Source organism: Orbicella faveolata, unplaced genomic scaffold (assembly GCF_042242905.1).
Source record: "Orbicella faveolata isolate gen_17 unplaced genomic scaffold, um_ofav_v1 contig_14, whole genome shotgun sequence".
NCBI classification, from domain to species: domain Eukaryota; kingdom Metazoa; phylum Cnidaria; class Anthozoa; order Scleractinia; family Merulinidae; genus Orbicella; species Orbicella faveolata.
The window spans coordinates 21,486,559-21,505,770 of NW_028301541.1; the positions used below are offsets into that span (position 1 = coordinate 21,486,559).

General features: G+C 37.7%; 2 protein-coding genes across 2 annotated transcripts; both read right to left on the bottom strand.

The window, feature by feature from the left end:
- Nucleotides 1-1,245: 1,245 nt before the first annotated feature.
- LOC149114502 (uncharacterized) lies at nucleotides 1,246-4,276 on the bottom strand. Its single transcript, XM_089287062.1, has one exon. It carries the CDS (start codon nucleotides 2,552-2,554, stop codon nucleotides 1,463-1,465), a length of 1,092 nt encoding a protein of 363 aa, XP_089143188.1. The 5' UTR covers nucleotides 2,555-4,276; the 3' UTR covers nucleotides 1,246-1,462.
- Nucleotides 4,277-4,428: 152 nt separating this feature from the next.
- LOC110057799 (uncharacterized) lies at nucleotides 4,429-18,048 on the bottom strand. The gene is made up of 15 exons (XM_089287063.1): nucleotides 16,957-18,048; nucleotides 14,931-15,576; nucleotides 13,998-14,232; nucleotides 12,990-13,098; nucleotides 12,465-12,568; nucleotides 12,116-12,231; nucleotides 11,838-11,911; nucleotides 10,748-11,025; nucleotides 10,313-10,464; nucleotides 10,019-10,103; nucleotides 9,491-9,708; nucleotides 8,438-8,530; nucleotides 7,774-7,990; nucleotides 7,190-7,276; nucleotides 4,429-6,916 (listed from the first exon to the last, which is right to left on the bottom strand). Exons 1-15 carry the CDS (start codon nucleotides 17,433-17,435, stop codon nucleotides 5,118-5,120), a joined length of 4,692 nt encoding a protein of 1,563 aa, XP_089143189.1. The 5' UTR covers nucleotides 17,436-18,048; the 3' UTR covers nucleotides 4,429-5,117.
- Nucleotides 18,049-19,212: the final 1,164 nt, after the last annotated feature.

The following is a 19,212-nucleotide window of genomic DNA, read 5'->3' on the forward strand; positions in this document are numbered from 1 at the left end:
TACAAGAATAAACAAATATCGAAAACGTCCGTTTGGATTTGAGTTACTTGGTCAAATTCCTATCAGAGAGAAAATACAAAGATATATTTCGACGTTTACCTTGACTACAAATTCCTTCAAACGTCGTCCTTTGTACGCGAGAACAATAGTGCTGGGGTATTCTGCAATTGGAGGGGAGGGGACGGTAAAGGAGAAATATCCCACAATGCCTATCGATCGCTCAATTAAGAAATTTCTTTTTCCACGTGTTAGCTTCGAACGAGATATTTGACTCGATTCTAAACCTCTTGATACGTAAATGAGCTTTCTAAGGAATATTGTTATTTGGTGGCTTTCTCTCAATTCTAGATCACAGAAAAAGAATGGAGTATAGGAATCTCGAGAAGCCGCCATATCGCATCCTTGTTAGGTTGTCTTGGTTTGATTCGAGCTAACTTACTTTTAATTCGGGCATATATTGCCAAAGAGCTTCTTGCTGTATTTCGTGTATTGCTGCCTGTTGTAATTTGCTGGATAAAGCTGATAAAATGGCAGTAAAATGGCGGCAAATTTAAAACCCAGATGTATCAAGGGAGTTCATATTGTCGTTAACCTTGAATATGCGTACATTGTTCACCAACTCACGTTTAAACCAACCTGCCAAAAAAAAAGAAAAAAACTTTAAACCTTGTTTATGGAGATTTAAGTTCATCCCTGCTGACAACCTATTTGCATGTACACATTTATATATTTTTGGTGCAAATATAGTTGTTATAAATAAATTATTATAAGTAATTTTAGTAGTTTGTCCATAAACATGTATCCCCAGTACAAATGCAAAATGCAGACTGCAGACTGTGGACTGCAGACCGGGTACAAAATGCAGCATAACGAGCTTTAAGGCGCGAAAAAATTTATGCAAATTAGTCTGACGGTAGATTGAATCTACCGTCAACCAATTAAGACCTGTAACATAAGAACGCAGTTCTCACATTCTCCTGACCAAGAATATAACTGATATAATTAGTTAATGGGATTTTCGGTAACACCTCATGCATTGATAAATTCCCACGAGCACACGCAGTGTACGTGATAAAACCACAGCGCGAGGATTCTCGTCTAGTTCGCGTGAAAAGTTTTTTTGGAATAGCCGGCCATTCACGCTTTTCTTGCAATTGAGCCCCTTCCCCTGTTTCAAAGACTAACGTAACATTAAACAAATCGCGATAAATTTAAGCAAATACACATCATCAAAGACAGCATAAATTTGTTTGTGTGCTAAGGGCATTTATTGCACAGTAAAACACCAACAATTCGTGTCGTCATATTGAAATATACCATCGTCCATCAGTCTTGACAGTTCTAATAGGCTAATAATACTGAAAGCGAGTTATGGAAAAAATGAAAATTCGTCAATTCATGCTAATCGGCTGGAATTGTTCGCAGTATAACAATGTGTAACAATTGATTGAAAGTCCCGTGTCTATAGAACAGCAGCAAATTCATTTAATGATGGGCGCTTTGCTGGATCGTCAGAGGTTAATTTCTTCGCCACTTTCAGAGAAAGCGCTGTTGCGGTAGGCAATAAATTTAAAATTTTCAGCGCAATCTTTCCGAAAGAAAAGACATCAGAAGCTACACTTTGCTGTCCTTTTCCACTAACAATTTCTGGCGCGATACGTGGGTAAGACCGCCGGTATTCTTCTTGTGCGGAAGTTGACAAATCCATCAATGGTTTTGGGTTGGCAATGCGTCGCGCTTTCCCAAAATCAATAATTACGGGATTCCATTGTTCTCCAGGTTTTTCCAGCACAACGTTGTTTGATTTGATGTCGTTATGAACAACACCGGCTTTGTGCATATGATTGAGAGCGTCCATTATTTTTTTCAGAATTGCTATCCAAGAAGGCTTGTCAAGTGTCCCCTTTTTGATAACCTTGTGTAATGTTGAACAAGAGTTGTTCTGGCCATGGAACTGAGTTATCAGTCGCAGCGGCAGTGATTTAGTGATAACTCCAAACAGTAAAGGCAGTCCACGGTGGTCACCGAGCTGGCCAATCATTTGAGCCTCTCTGAGAACTTCTTGCTTTATCTCATCCTGTGACCTTGACTGCCGAGGCTTAAATTCTTTTACTGCTACCGAAATCCCTCTGTAGTAGGCCAGGTAACACGTGCCAAAAGATCCACAGCCCAAAAAAATTTCTGATCTCACTACTTCCGAAGGATTTATCTCTTTCAATGGTGCAGATACCCGAGTTCGAGCCTCGTCCGATTTCTTGGTTTTGGAGGTTGATCCAAGAACATCTACCACGACCGGGCTTTTCTTTGCTTCACAATGCTTGGCCGGTTTTGGCTCAGCAAAACCTTGCTCTGGCTCGGGAAGCTGACAGCTCATGGACGGTCGCACTGCTTCGGCAACAACTGCAGGTTTAGCTTCTGACTCGCGAGCAAGCTCAACAGCATTCTTGAGACATTTGGCTTTCGCCTTCTTATTCCTCCATCGTTTCTTTGCTTCAATCCGAATGCCTTTCATTTTCTCTCTGTCTACGAGTTTCTTCCGCTTGTTTCTCGCCATTCTCCTTGCTTCCAACACCCACAGAAATGAAAGGAGATTGAGACGAGCACGAAATGCAAAATGCGTTCAAAGAGCAGCATACGATCAAATCTTACTCAGGAGCAAATGCTACAATCATGTTTTCCGGCTCTTATTGATCCTTTGTTCCAGCGTGTGAGAACTATAATCCCTTTCAAAAAGATCGAGAATCTGCTGTGGGGTAGTGGGAGTCGACAGTTCTCAAACAAAAAGTTTAGTAAATATAGAAACTGAAGAAATGTGCTGCAAAATTTTCGAGAAAACAAAAACAGCGATCAGGAACCCGAAGAATATCATCCAACTAACGTTGCACTACTTTTCACGGCAAAGAGATAAAGAAGTTATTCAGTGCCCCCTCCCCCAATAAAATACTAATTGTCTGTTCCGAATCATTTGTGTGATTGTGCCAAACTGACAGATGTCATTCCATTTCCCCTACTTGGCAAAGCCCTCTTTTCGCAACACAACATTGTGTATAATCGCAGAGCTACATTCAAGATCTGAGTTTTTTCGGGGGCCTTCTTTGGTTAATTTCGCATTTTGGTTTGGAAGTGATGGCCTTAGTGGTATATAAGGCACGCTGTGACCTTTGCCATTGCTCCTTCAACACAACGGCTGCGCTTCTGCGACACAGACTTGTAAAACACAGCCAAGCGGAAACGGTTTCATATTTGCCCTTTTACAAAGGCGAAGAAGTCGTACAGCTTCCGCGAACAACCAAGAAAGGACGCAGGTCGGCGACCTATAAAGAATGGATCGGGGGCCTTGTGGATAGCATGAATTCCTGTTTACATCCCAAAGCTCCTGGTAAGAGCAATAACAACCCTATAGATAACCTTTGACCAGGCTCTATTTTCGCTTCAATGGTAAACCTTTTCCCATGGGAAACGAAAATTAGCGAATTGCGACATAAGAGGACATAAGAGCGATGCTAAAATTGGGCCTGATCGCAGGTTATCCTATAGACGAGATAATAAAATCTCTTGCGAAGTAAATCTATGGAAGTGATATTAGATTGAATCTATTTGCAGGAATATGGTACTTCCGGTCGAGAAAAAAATACCATCATTGTTTCAATAGTAGGTACGAGCTCAGGTAATACGTTGAAACGCATTAAAAGTCACCAATTCAAATCGACTCACGAATGAACTCCTCTTTTGGTTTGACCATTTTATTTGAATGTATGGGAAGCTTTCAATACTTAATTTAACATACGAATGACATGGGAGACGCACACTTACTAGTCCAAAAGGAGAGCATGATTAAGACTTTTTTCGGGGGGAGGGGGGGGGGGGCAGCAGCGAGGTATCAATCCTGCAAGGTTTGGACTCTTATGACTCCTCCTTTACTGGCATTAGGTAAATGGTGTCGCGTGGAAAGATATGACGTGCCACAAGAATACTTCCAGGCTATGCTGGCGGATATGCCAAATGCATTCATCAACAGCATAGGGGAGAAGAGACATCTACGCCCCCCTATATGGAGGGAAACCTCCAAAGTACTGTCGTACAGGGATTATCACATTAGCGATCTGGTTGACGCCCTACAGAAACGGAGCGGCGTAAAACTGCATATAAAAAAGGCTTACCTGGGAGAAGAGGAGATATCTGCATTTACCGAAGAACAAGATGGAAGAACCGCACTTGAAGCAGCCAAAGCAAGGGCACACGAACGTACTGCGAACAAATTTCCAACGCTTCAAATTCAAATTGTTGTGGGACGTGGTGAAGGAAGGGCTACAAGAGAGTTTGAACTGTTGTGGTGGCCGGAAATGTTCTCGACTAACAGGCATGGAAAATTAACACTACGATTTTTTGTGTCGAAAGTAAATTTTTCCTAAAATACGCAATTTCCAGTTACAAATAAACAAGAGGCCATGTTTATTTCTCGGATATGAGATTGTGAAAAAAGTATAACGTCAAAACACTGTGTAACAAGACGCTACAGATGTTAACTTTATGCAATGACAAAACAATTTGGTGGAATATTGATGTTTCAGTAGCAGTTCCGAACGAAAATAAAGGAAAAGAAAAAAGCTGTAACTGAGCTGACTACCCGAGAAAGACAGAATAGTTTAAAGTTAGTTGAAAAGGAAATTATATTCTGCCCTCAGATAACAACAGCTCAAATGAACTGACCACCCAAAAAAGACAGAATAGTTTAAAGTTAGTTGAAAAGGAAATTATATTCTGCCCTCAGATAACAACAGCTCAAATGAACTGACCACCCAAAAAAGACAGAATAGTTTAAAGTTAGTTGAAAAGGAAATTATATTCTGCCCTCAGATAACAACAGCTCAAATGAACTGACCACCCAAAAAAGACAGAATAGTTTAAAGTTAGTTGAAAAGGGAATTATATTCTGCCCTCAGATAACAACAGCTCAAATGAACTGACCACCCAAAAAAGACAGAATAGTTTAAAGTTAGTTGAAAAGGAAATTAAATCAACAGGAAACAAAAGATAAATTTTGGTGTGAGATAGCAACAGCTCAATTTGAACGAACTGCAGCGGAGCATTGTCACTGCAAGCTAAACAAACTAAATTTACACGTGGGCCCAATCAAGAATCTGAAGCATAAGGTTTTTCCGATGCAAGTCCATGTCACTGTATCTCCACGCAAAGCTGTTGATACATGAAGGGCCCCTCTCCAAGAAGTCTCTTGCTGCCATGATAACACCAACTCCACAGCTCCCAGCACCAATCATCTTCGAATCATTCACTCTTTGATCTGGCATTCCAAATCGTTTGAAGTGGTTGCAGTTTACCCAAAACTTTGTTTGGAGGGTCGCATGAGATGGATACATAATTGTCAGCAGTTCCAACAAATCTTTGATTGTGGGAAGGGTTGTAAATGGGGGAACATATCTTAGTCCATCATCAAAGTACATTTCCATCCTTGACAAATTGACATAAATCAAACCCCAGTGGTTTGGCATATGGACTGGGACTAATATTTGCTGGAGGGTGTTGAAATTCTTCAATTCAGATGCTGTTCTCGCCATCCACTTTTTCTTGAAATTGATGTCGGGTGCTTTCATCCAGTCATAAAATTCTGAAGGAAAGTAAAGTGTATTGTCATTTCCGTTCATTCTTGCTTCTTCTAAGTACTTTCCTATGGAAATGTCTATTACAAAACTGTCAATATACCTTTCCAATGCAAGATCTGCAAATGAAGTAACGTCAATACTTTTCTTTCCAAACCTAAGGATTATATTAGTGGCTGGTTGGTGCCAAAGGGCTTCCTGGATCCTCACTAAATCTGGTGATGAGCACCTCAACTGGTTGAGCCAATTTGCCTCAGAACACACCTTATGTCTAGTATTTGCTATGGTGCAAAACTGTTTCAAAACTGATAATCCACGTTCGGAGAACTGTCCAATACCCACTATGTTGATACCAGATGGATGGTTTCCCTTATTCGTTTCATCATCAAGAAGCTTTTCAGCTTCCTTGACAACATTTTCACAAGGGCGCATATTCAATGTGAACAGATCAGAAATTGTTGTAGCATCACGAACTGGATGAAGACCAGAGGACGGTTTACTTGATATAGGTGGTATTAGGTTGAATAGTGCAGCCACTTCCGCTCTTGTGGTGGCTTCATCCATAGAGACACGTAAGGCAGCCTGGTTTGATCCATCAAGTCGCCCTCCTTCAGTGATGGGAGGAAAACAAGAACCTCCACTGACAAGCGATTCTGCTGACATATCATCGATGGTGTCTTCACAAGTCACCTGCTCAGGTGTTTGGTGACTCTGAAACTCTGGAACAGTATTTTGAGGGACATCATTCCGCAAGGGAGCACATAAATCGGCCTCTATGTTGGAGACATCTTTGGCAAGACCCTGTGGTGAAGATGTTACATCCTCAATTTTGCAGTCATCAGAGTCCTCATGCATTTCTTGTTTGGGCTTTGGTGAACTTTGACTTTGGCAATTTTGCGTCACACTTGCAGGTATATCATCTCGTTGGTCATTGCCCAAATTAGCGGGGAACAGGCTTGCAGGAACATCATTTAGCAAGTCAGTGTTGAGAGGGGGTCTTGGTTTACAAAGATTCTCTTTTACACCCTCTCTGATAGATGATTGCTCCGTATTATTCAGTACATGATTGGCGTATTGTACTTCCCAATAATCATGATCATACTCCAGTAGTCTTGACAAATCTTCATCGCTAACTTTGGTACCATGATCAGCAGTGTATGTGTATACCAGAAAGTCATTTCCAAACATTTGGTTAAATAAGTCACAAACCATCGTTATCCAGTTTCTTTTCTCCTTTGTCCATGATTTCATGTCAATGCTTTTCCAGCCACATCCACGGTAAAAAAACTTCTTCTTGCCTAAGGAGGGACACACAATATAAAATCACACTCAGTAAGTAAATTTGGTTAGCAAAACAATGAACTTCAGTCATGCAGCAAACGCGAATCAGCTGCATATAGCAATGGAGTATAGGACACCATCTCTGCATGAAACAAATTATAATTTTTCTTCCTTCTTTTTATGCAATTCTGGCTGAACCAGTTTCACACCTGTTCCAGCTCTCTGTGTAAACTTTTCAAATTCAAATACATTTTGATAAAATAAACATAAAAAGAACCCTCAACACTAACCTGAAATGATGCATTCCCTTGCTTGTTGGAATGAATACCGCAGTGACAAAAGCATGGTTGTATACCAGTGAGTAAGGATTTGGTTCACTGAAAATGAATGGAAATTTTCACTTGCTTGTAGCAATTCCATTTCAACTTGGATGTATTACAACAACAACGAGTAAAGTGGGACTATAAAGTACATCTACTCGGGTTAAACCGACAAGTCAGAACACAAATATTCAAATTAAAACTCTGCCCCTATGTGACCATTTCAAAAGGCAGAACGTCATGTCTAATTTGCAAAAGCTGGAGATAAAGCAGTTTCCATCAACATTAAAATTTGTGTATAAGTGTTATTTTTCAACAATGGAATTTACTGATTGCAAATAGGTGTTTAGTTGGCTGTCCAGGCATTCTACGACACCATAATGTCAAACATGAATCACTCGTTTCTACAAGGGTAAGATTAGTTGCAAAAAGAGACTTTTCAATAAGTTTTTCATGTAGCTGTAAACCATAGCTATAAAGCAATTTTCCATGGTTTCAATAACTAACTTTCATTTTTTGTTATTTCTGTATGTTTAAAATTTATGCATACTTACAAGATTGGCCTTGTCCTGAACAATCATGATTTGTGGCCCTGGAATACAATTGCCTGTGTAGCTTGTGTGAAGACTCAAATCCTTGGCCAGAATATTTATATAGGGAACGAAAATGTCGCAACAGCATTGCACTGTGGTCCACGACAAGATGTCCGTAGTCCCCTGTGCCAAGGTGATGGCCAAATAATTTCTTTAACAGAAATCCCCACTCTTTGCACTGAAACAAAGACCATGAATAAATGCAAAGTCATCTTCCAATATGCTAAGACAATGGTTGAATGGGAACTTTCACAACAATTCCTGATTACTACAGTAGCAGCCCTAGGGATAGCAGCACTTGTGCACAAATACTGTAATTTGGTAAATGAAGGACTGTCACTAATACAAAGGCCAGCAACTCAGTTACAAAAAGAATACAATGTTTTGAAAGTGAAGAGAAGAAACCTAGAACCTCTGTGTTACCTGGCATAATGTTGGATCACATTTTTTGCAATGCCTTTTGTCAATGATACATCAACAGTAGCAGCAATGGTTCTTCATGCCATTAATAACTTAAAATTCTAGTTCCAGCATGGGTATTATTTCCTATACAAAGAAAAATACAATAAATTTGTAACCCCCTTACAAAAACCCCTGTCTTAAAAGCCACAGAGTATTTTGTTACCTTGACATCATGGATGTCTATCAACTGTTCCTCATGTTGATTAAATACTTTATCACGTATGGTAAGGGCAATGTCTCTCCAATCACAACAGACCTGAAATTAATATTTGGCAGGGTTATTATTCAGTTGAAGACCAGAGCCATGCAAATGGTTTTTTTACAGAGGGGCATGCAGGCATACCTGCAGATCTGAAATAAATCATTATTGCTACGATAAGAGATTTGTAGATGTCTACTTGTACATGTATGTTTAGGTACTTCTCCTACATACATACACACATAAACTTTATTTCACCTTTGATTTACGGAGTAGCCATAAACACTAATATCTCCACGAAGATAAATGTCCATGCTAATAATTAACTCCCACTCCCTACTATACAGACATGTACATGTTTACAGCTGATCACAATTTAAAATTTAGTTGGCTGATATAACATTTAAAATCATGGAGATTCAGGAGTATTCTCAAATTGCCAGGTAGGCTATCCCATGCTTTTGTGGCTGAGTATCTATAGGAGTGTAGGTCATAGGCAGTAGAAAGCTGCTCAGGAAGACTGAGAATGTTGGTACCTCATAAAGAATAGGGTAAACACATTTTTAAGTAGACTGGACAATTTGAAATATTTAGACATTTAAAGAGTACAGTTAAAATGAGCTTTTGCTCATGATTGGCCTTAAAAAAAGCTGGCATTTCCACCTTAGAAAACTTGTATAAGTGAAGGCTAATTAACATCTGATTTTACTATTTCAATCACTAACAGAATGGATCAGGCTTGACAAATCAGACTAAAGGGAATGGTGATAATAATTTCAATCCCTTTTTGATGCTTAAATGGTAACTGAAATCTTAGCAGCATCACGTTCCTTTCCCAAACTGTGACTACTTCTGAGAACAAATTAAAGGAGGTCTTCAGGCTCACGTATTGATTAGCTTTGCTTAAAATGGCACTCACTGGTCAAAAATTTTAAAACTGCCTGTAACATACAGGGTAGTACAGCTGTATTTGAAATCTGAACTTCAAATGCCGTTTGTCTCATAATAATAGTTTACCTTCACAAAAAACTGAATTTGAAGCTCAGCTGCATATGTTGAAAAAGTATCATCCCTGGTGTGTTCTGGTAGCATTTCTTTCTTCGATTTCCTCCTCTTTTTCTGCTTTGGCTCATTAACTGGCACCTGGCCTTGTGCTAACTCCATGTACCTTTCATCTGCTTCTCTTTGCTTTAGAGCCCAATACTCTTTATGGTTTTCCAAAAACAATTTAAACTCTAAAAGATAAAACCAGTGCAGATTTAACTTTAAGAAATTTGGCTGTCATAGCAAAATGTACACTTTACAAGGGCTTTTTGTTTGTACTATAGACAACTTTTCTGAAAATTCTTTTACAGTAATCTGATTTTTACTCCTTTCGAAAAATTGTCTCTTCAGGGGTAGGTAACACATATGGATGTATCTTCTGACCAGAACCACAAAGTACACACCACAGTTTTACACATCTTGTGTACAACTTTCCATGTCAAACTGCACAACAATAAAGAATTACAACTAAAAGCTAAAGTTTGTTTGCAAGATTAGTACCTTTTGTGTCCTCTAAGTTGACTGTTTCTTGTCCTGAGCCAAGATCACGTACAAATGTACCTTTTTGGAGTATCTCATTTATGAACTAGAAAAGGTGAAAATAAGTACTATTAGCTACTTTTACTTTCTATACCAGAACCAATCAAGGATTATACGACTGCATTCGACCCATCAAGTTGTTCTCCAACCAAGACAAAAAAAATTATTTTTCACAGTACAAAAATTTATACACTGTAATATGGTACATTAGAACTTGATTCATTGTCAGTTTCCAAGTAAAAAGTCAAGACCTACCACAATACGCTCTTCGAAGAAGGTAACATAGCCTAAGATCACTTGTTCTGATGAACCACGGTTTTCCTGGAAGTATTTTTTCACTTTTTCAAGGGGTAGTGATCTTTCAACAATTTCCTCAAAATTTCTCAAAATTGCTCTTTCAGTAGATCCTGTGACAAAAACAAATAAAGGTTTATGAGCTGATTTACATTAAGAACAATATTATTTTGTTATTATGAGAATCCTTTGTCATAACAAAATTGTAATAGTGCACACTGGAAATAGGTTACTTAATTCATGTAGACAGCCAGTGAGGCAGTCAATACAGAGACTGTCAATGTCTGTTGGTTCAGCTGACAAGAATGCCAAGAGAAAAAACCTTTAAGATTACTGTACCAATTATTATGCCCTATGGACATTCCTATTTATATTGTATCTTGTTCTGAACTATACCTGAGAATGAGGCCACATGTATGTTTGCTCTTTCTATAGATGTTTGTTGTCCTTTCCTTTCTTTGACAGTGACACGGGGAAACCCTCTGCAGTTTTCAGGCCCATAATTAGATAAAGCTTCATTTAACTTGTCGAGGCTTCCAATACGATGGGCAAACAAGCCTAGGGACCCCAAAAGCTGTTCACAGTTCCTCATTTCACAATGCAGAGAACACAAATTGACATTACACAAATCTTCCTCAAGAAGAAAGTTGAGGTCATCTCGAAGACCAGAACCTCTGGAAGATAACAAAAGGGAGGTTGGACTGGTACTTTTTTTAAGCCTGTGATTGAGCAGTTCATTAGATCTTGTAGAGTGCAATGTATACCAGTGACACATTATATTGAAGGCAACAGAAAAAAAGTATAAATGGTATAATAAACACAGCTACTGTAGTTAACTAGTTTGCTATAATTACAAGAGTCTTATAGGATGTTTATGAATTGAACCAAGCCGATAAAACAGATTAAACCAAAGCAACACATACCATGCTCTTGGCAGTAAAACAATATTTTAACACACACTGTGCATACCATGTTGCAAATGTGGCCCAGGTTAAGGATGTGTAGAATTAAATACACATATAGTACATGCAGGTACCTCAAAAGTTAACACACCCTCAGAGTCTGGTTATATCAAACTTAAGTAGCTTGTCATGGAAATACTAATTTTAAAGGATCTTCAGGATACAGAATTTGGCTGTAACAAGAATGCCTTCTGGAATGTAAGCTTCAGGAATGTACATAAAATAAGCTTTCCAAGTTGGACACATTATTTTGGCTCATGAAACAGTGTTGGTTTTCACCTTGAGATATCAGATATTACTTTTTGTTATGGCCTGTAATGTAAGAAAATATTGGGGAGTATAACGTACAAAAAAGAACCTTGAGTTCATAGATATGTAGCTAGGCCGAACTATATAGTCATGTAACATTGTTCCATCTATACATGTGCGTAATGATAATTATTATAAGTGCTGGAATTTGGTCAATTCAGGGCCTATCCTTTATGTGGGTGAGTTGAACTTGTAATAATTGTGCTTTTAGTTACCTTCCAATGTTAGCTTTTGATCTTAAGCAATCTAAACATGCCTCATCGGGATCAGCTCCATGTGATGTACAAGCCTTTCATAAATAAACAGCAAAAGATTTCAAGTTCTAAATATCACACAATATTACAATTGGACATAGCTAGATTTATTCACTTACATCTGAATTGTAAGCCAGCAATTAGTCTATATGACATCAATATGAATGGCAGAAGTCAATAATTGTTATATTCAATACAATAACTAGGATATGCATACTGTATTTAGAGATATTGTTTACCCTAATAGCATCGCAATAGGCACAGCATTCAACATTGTAGCCTTTTCCACCAAGAGTGAAGTCCTCATCATTTTTCTTATTCAGAAGAAGCAACAGGGCTTTGTAGTCCAGAGTTACTGTAAAAAATTTGTACTTGAGGTGTTAGGGACACTTGTACTGATAGCAAAGTATAATACAGTGAGCCCCAGCTCACTTAACACCTCTCACACATAAATGCACAAACATCATACAGAAAAATCAATGTGTTCACCACTCTGATCAAAGGAGAGCTTGGAACAGAAGGTCCAAGTTCATTTTGTTTGCATTCAAGATACACATCTAACGGAGTAATCAAAGAATTTTGTAATACCTGTGAACTTGATTTTGTACTTTCTGCCATCCACTACAATGCCATGTTTTTTAATGCAGTTCTTCTGGGAATTTAGATTTCTCAGGAGCTGCTTTAAATTGTCTCTAATTTGGAAGTAGAAAAACACATAATAAGTGTACTCAACAACTAGGTTGTCTGCAATGCAATTGCTCACAATACAGAGTCAATAACATTCACTTGAAATTAAAAAAAATAAGATTGTCAGCATGCAGAAGGCTGATGGGACACCATATTTACTCAAAAAGTGTGCTCCTCCCAGATACGCTACATCAAACAGCCCACAAAATTTAACAAGTGCTACAGGGATTTTTCAAGTTTTCAAATGCCCCACATGACTACAGCACAGACCTAGAAGGGTTTACATGCAAATTTACGTGGTGCTGACATTGACCCAGGCCTTTGAATTCCACAGGAGAATAACACTGACATTAATTGAAAAGGTAATTTAACTTATTTTCTTTATTTCAGTTAAGCACTTAATTATTATGACGTGTATGCACTGACCTTTTCTCTTTACAGTTTGCTATAGCAAGTGGGTAGATGGACAGTGCACTCTCTGAACTCTTGTTTGCAAAGCCAATGGGAGCTACACCCACAGCTACCTGATCTCTGCCTTTTGAACAAAAATATAGGATAAATAATATTTTGCTCCCACATATATAGCTTCTTCAGAATCATAACATATATCAATTCAGTGCCTTAGAGAAAACCTGGCACTGATATATAATATACTTCTGTAAAGATTTTTCCGTATACATAATCCAAACAATGACCATTTGAGCAATCAATAGTAAAGACAGCTATATCCAGCTCGAAAGCACTGCAGATTACAGATGTCAGGTCTGAATGTCTAAGACAGAAGTCGACAGGCCATTACTGTATTTATTTGAATAACTTCCCACTCTGAAAGCCCAAAAATTATGAATTAGCCCCCACACCCACTGACTCCCAACATTGAAGGGGCAGCACTGGTGAATTCACTCATTGCCATTATGGATTATGCCATTATTATGCCATTATGCCATTATTATGTGGATGAGATAAAAAAAGTGGATGAGATAAAAAAAGGTGGATAAGATAGAAAAAGATATAAAAATCGAGTGAGAAATGTGAACCTGACTGAAAGTTGCTCAGATTTTTGACCCAGTCAATGGACTTTTATATTGCTTATGCTTTGTTCGTGTTAGCTATTGCACTTTTTTCCATTATTTTGAAGCAAAATGAACTTGTTGCCCTTTATTTTGTTATTATCCAAAAATTAATGTCCTTACTAACTAAAAATGTTGAAAAAATAATAAGCGCCCACCTGAAATAAGTGCCCAGCCTTAAGGTCCCAAGACCAAGGCAGTAATTCTAATAAATATAATAGCTACATGGCAATTAAAGGCAAGCCGCAAAAATAATATTTTTCTTAAACTTTGGAGTTCAAGGCCAAACGATTGTTTTGACAGCGTTTAATTAACCTGTCAATTGTTGTCACAATGGACAAAGACCAAAACAACTTCTACACACCTCCAAGAGGACGGCCATCAAGCTTGATATTAAATTCCATATCCTCAGTGTCATTCGAGAAGAGGCGCTGTTCTCGGATGGCCCACACCAGCACTGCACTTAGGTCTACATCACATGCATCAAAATCAGCATTCATCCTGTCAATCTTCAATGTTTTCCTCACAACAGAGAAGATAAGCTTCTTGATGGCTCTGATCTCATTTTTCGTGAGCAGCACAGGTGTATCATCAGATTTCTTAACAAGATGGATATAATTATTAAAAAACAAAAATTTAAACTATAGCATAAGTTATCCTACTGTACTAATGAAATTCGACGGACACACTAAATCTTGCTTGAAACTGGCAGGCAAATTCTCCTGTACAAATTAATGTCAATGATTGAAATGGAAATCTTCAAACATGCTCTTTTCATCTTAAAATACAAAACTTACAAACTTACAAAACTCAAACAACTGCAGTGAAACTCTATTATTCAATAACCTTGAGCAGCAAACTGTACTATGTGTTTGAGTGTGTACTTGTTTAAAAACAAACCAACTGGGCCGCATGACATAATGATTTTGTAAGAGGGAACAGGGCGGGGATGACTAATTACAAAATCTCATGTTTCAAAAGGGGTTGGGAGGCTTATTAGAGAAGGGGAGCTTATTACAAAAACCAACTTTCAAACAGGGGGCTTATTAAAACCAGGGGTTGTTGACAGAGATCGGGGCTTAATAGAGCTTTTACATGTACTACTTCCTTATATATACATGTACGAGGGCTGTTCTGCAATAATATGTAATTAAATTTCTTTTAAAAAAAGTGATAAAAACGATGTACAGGTGATCATTCACAATCATCAAATATTCCTCAGTAATTTATATCGTCACCTTAAGTTAATTGATTTAATTAAGAAAAGAAATAAAATTAAGTAAGAATGTATACTCACTTCACTCTTTCCAAGCTGCGTCAAATTTAGCAATGTCTGCCACGCCGAGTCAGGAAGCCTTGACTGAAGCTTAAAAAACAAAAGCGCCCAATCTGGAACTCTCATGGATTTCATAATTCGCCCATAGGTCGACGATGATAAGAGATCAGATAAGCCTTTCTTGGGACCCTTGGCATCCAAGACCATATCCACGACCTCGGAAATTGTATCTCTCACTTGCTCTTTCTCGTTTTCATTTCCGAAGATAAACGCGTTCCCCAACACAGAAGATACTGACTCACGATACTTCTCACTGACGTCGTTGAGGGAAGCCATCACCTGACTGCATTGCTTTGCTATTTGCCTCTTTTTCGTCGTCGATCCTAGTGGACTGCTTTTAATTTCTTCAATTGAACTGCTGCTTGTCGATGGGGATGTCGGCGATGATCGACCCGAACAAGTCAGCGATTTCGTAGACTCTGGAGAAGATATTGATAGCGAGATGGAATCACCCAGAGTTTTTTCTTGTACTTGAGACTGGAGATTTCTTATCTCGGCTTGGAGTGCGTCCATCTCAGCCTTGAGCGACTCGATTTGGATGTTGCTCTCGAGTTGATCGAGGTAAACCATTTTCCCGCCAGAATCAACTTTGCTCGGCGGCGTCAATATGGGGCGCCGTTTGTAAATTTATTATTTAGACCGAATTTATGCCATTTTCCCCTTATTTATAAATAATTGGAAATGCCACAAAATTTGTTCATAAATAAGACACAAGAACTTGTCCGTTGATATGTAAATAATTATTTTAGGTACGTCCTGATTTATAAATAATCTTTTACCATAGAGTTATTATATATAAATAACAAACTAAACAACTTCAATTATTTATAAATCAGGTCATCTCTAAAATAGTTATTTACATATCATAAAGTTTGTAAATCCCATTATTTATAAATAAATTACTTCGCCGGGAGTGTAAATTCATTGTTTAGAAATAATAAATTTCACCTCGCCGAGTGTAAATTTATTATTTATAAATAATGAACTTTACTGAGTGTGTAAATTCATTATTTACAAATAATGAATTTCACCTCGCCGAGTGTAAATTTATTATTTATAAATAATGAACTTCACTGAGTGTGTAAATTCATTATTTAGAAATAATGAATTTCACCTCACCGACTGTAAATTTACTATTTATAAATAATGAACTTCTCTGAGTGTGTAATTTCATTATTTAGAAATAATGAAGTTTCATCTCGCCGACTGTAAATTTATTATTTAGAAATAATGAATTTAACCGTGTGTGTAAATTCATTATTTAGAAATTCATTGTTTAGAGATAATGAAGTTTCATCTTGCCGAGGGTAAATTTATTACTTAGAAATAATGAACTTCATTGAGTATGTAAATTCATTGAGTATGTAAATAGTGAATTTACACACACGGTTAAATTCATTATTTCTAAATAATAAATTTACACTCGGCGAGGTGAAACTTCATTATTTCTAAATAATGAATTTACACACTCAGTGAAGTTCATTATTTATAAATAATAAATTTACACTCGGCGAGGTGACATTTATTATTTCTAAATAATGAATTTACACACTCAGTAAAGTTCATTATTTATAAATAATAAATTTACACTCGGCGAGGTGAAATTCATTATTTCTAAATAATGAATTTACACACTTAGTGAAGTTCATTATCTATAAATAATTAATTTACACTCCCGGCGAAGTAATTTATTTATAAATAATGGGATTTACAAACTTTATGATATGTAAATAACTATTTTAGAGATGACCTGATTTATAAATAATTGAAGTTGTTTAGTTTGTTATTTATATATAATAACTCTATGGTAAAAGATTATTTATAAATCAGGACGTACCTAAAATAATTATTTACATATCAACGGACAAGTTCTTGTGTCTTATTTATAAACAAATTTTGTGGCATTTCCAATTATTTATAAATAAGGGGAAAATGGCATAAATTCGGTCTAAATAATAAATTTACAAACGGCGCCCCATACGTCAATGGCTCCAAATCAAGGGTGATAGAATTTATAATTCTTGCGACCGACTGGAAGGAGGGCGAACTGATCAGACCATCAGCTGGAATTTCCCTCTGTCTTAACAGACCAGCACATAGGCCAAAAGACGAAGCCACGCATAAATTTCTTGGCTGTCTGTTCCATCTCGATAAATTGGCGGGCTCGAGTTCGCGCGAAGCGATTACTTTGACTTCATCGGGAAAAATCTTAAATACGCCATTCTTTAAAAAGTCAACTGGTCTCGTTCCCCCACATAGTTCTTTCGTCAAAACATACCAATTCTTGTGCGGGTCAAGGAACGCGCTTGTGACCCGTGCAAGACGCGTAGAGCTGAACTCCGATGGCACTGGAGGAGATTGTTCTTCCTCCATGCCGGTGCCGTGGATGATGTCGAAATAAAATACATGATTGCTTTGAAACTTAAATTTCCCGCCTGAGTAAAATATTACCACTGCAGTCAACATTTAACTTTTAGACCCCGAGTGGTACCTTCGTGTTAATGGCGACGTACAACAATGGTAATACGTCACCTTACGCATCTATCGCGCGTTACGTGGTTGAGCGTGACACATTCTTACGAGGCAAAGCGTCGCGTGGAATTAGTATCGCTTTGCAATTCTTTATTTGCCATTTTGATTCATAATTTGCCTTTTAAAAAACGCTGGGATGTTTCCTCTTGAAAATGTATCGCATGTATACAATCATGCTAACTGATGAGCAATATCCTTCGTATAGTACAGACCATGACAGATATGACCGGACATTGCTCAGATCGCAAAGAGCTGAACTTCGGTCGCTTGATTTATAAAAGGTTTCGGTTTTTGAAAAAGCACCAATCGTCAGTCTCCGCTTTGCACGCGTATTCGCGAGGCTTTTTCTTCCATCCTCGCACAGCTGGTCATCTAGTGAGATGTACTTTATCGACCTAATCCAAGAGACTAATTAGTCGGCAAACACCTCTTCACCGTATGTTAAAAGACATCTTATGTCATGTAATTACAAAGTTTGAATGGTTACAGATCATCTCCCGAATCCTGTGGTGATTTTTTTCTTCCGATAAAGCTCGTTATGTAGCAGTGATGCCAACATAAGAAAATCGAAATCCGGGAGATCGTCAATTTTAACTTCTTGGTGTCAAAATATGTTATACATGTACTATCTGTACAGTATATTAGCTTATGTTACTGTACATGAATGACTTAAGAAAGTAATGATGGTGAAGAACAAATACGAACTAAACTCTTACCCAGCAATTATATTTACACTTTAGTATCTTTCCTTCAGAGATATATCAAGCATGAAATGCTACATGTAAAATCAACAAACTCTGTTTGGGAGAGAAGACCGGAGAGCTTCAGATGCCATGGATTGATGAGGTATGTTGATTACTTACACATTCGAAGCTTAAGCCACACTGGGGAACCTCCTTATAATCATAATCATATAATCATAATAAATGGGGAGGTAAGCTGTCGTTTAGCGCCCTACGTCAATTAGCCCCTAGCCTGTTAGCCCCCAACCAGGAGTCCAGTAGCCCACAACCTAAAGTCGATTAGCCCCCAGACAAGTCAATTAGCATAGTTAGAGAGAAGTCTAAATGTATTTGTTTGATAATTTGCACGTGTATTTGCATAAACTACTGTTTACTCAAATATCCTAAACAGCCACTCGACACACATAGCCGACAAGTTCATGTGTGAATAGGATGGAAACTCTGTTGCTCTTGACAACAAAAAGTTGTGTGTTGTTTGTTGCACTTATGCTCACTGAACTCAACTCTATTGTGAATTCAAAATTGAATCTTCACATACAAAAACAAACTTGTTTCCAGGGTTCTCTTTCTTCCTCGCTCATTAAGATGCCTGCCTGTAAAAATCAGACAAATTCTTAATTTCGCGGCAAGGGTCGAAAATTCGATTTCGCTCATATTCTTATGGTAGATAGGCTAGGGCATGACAAAAACTACTGGATAGTTTTTTTGGCAAAATATCCTTTTATTTCAAAGAAATATGCAAATTACCAAATTCCGTTAAAATCGTCATTTGACGCACCATTTTATTAAGCAAGTTTGAGAGCCTCGCATGCAAAACCACATCATTCTTCCGTCTTTAAAACACTCAAATATTTTTGTGCAATGTTTAAATGTGTACTGGGTTGATTTTAGGGAATGTTGCGTTGTCTTTTTGGGTGCAAAATAATTAAATTTCGAAGACATGTATTTCATTCACTTAAAAGTACTTC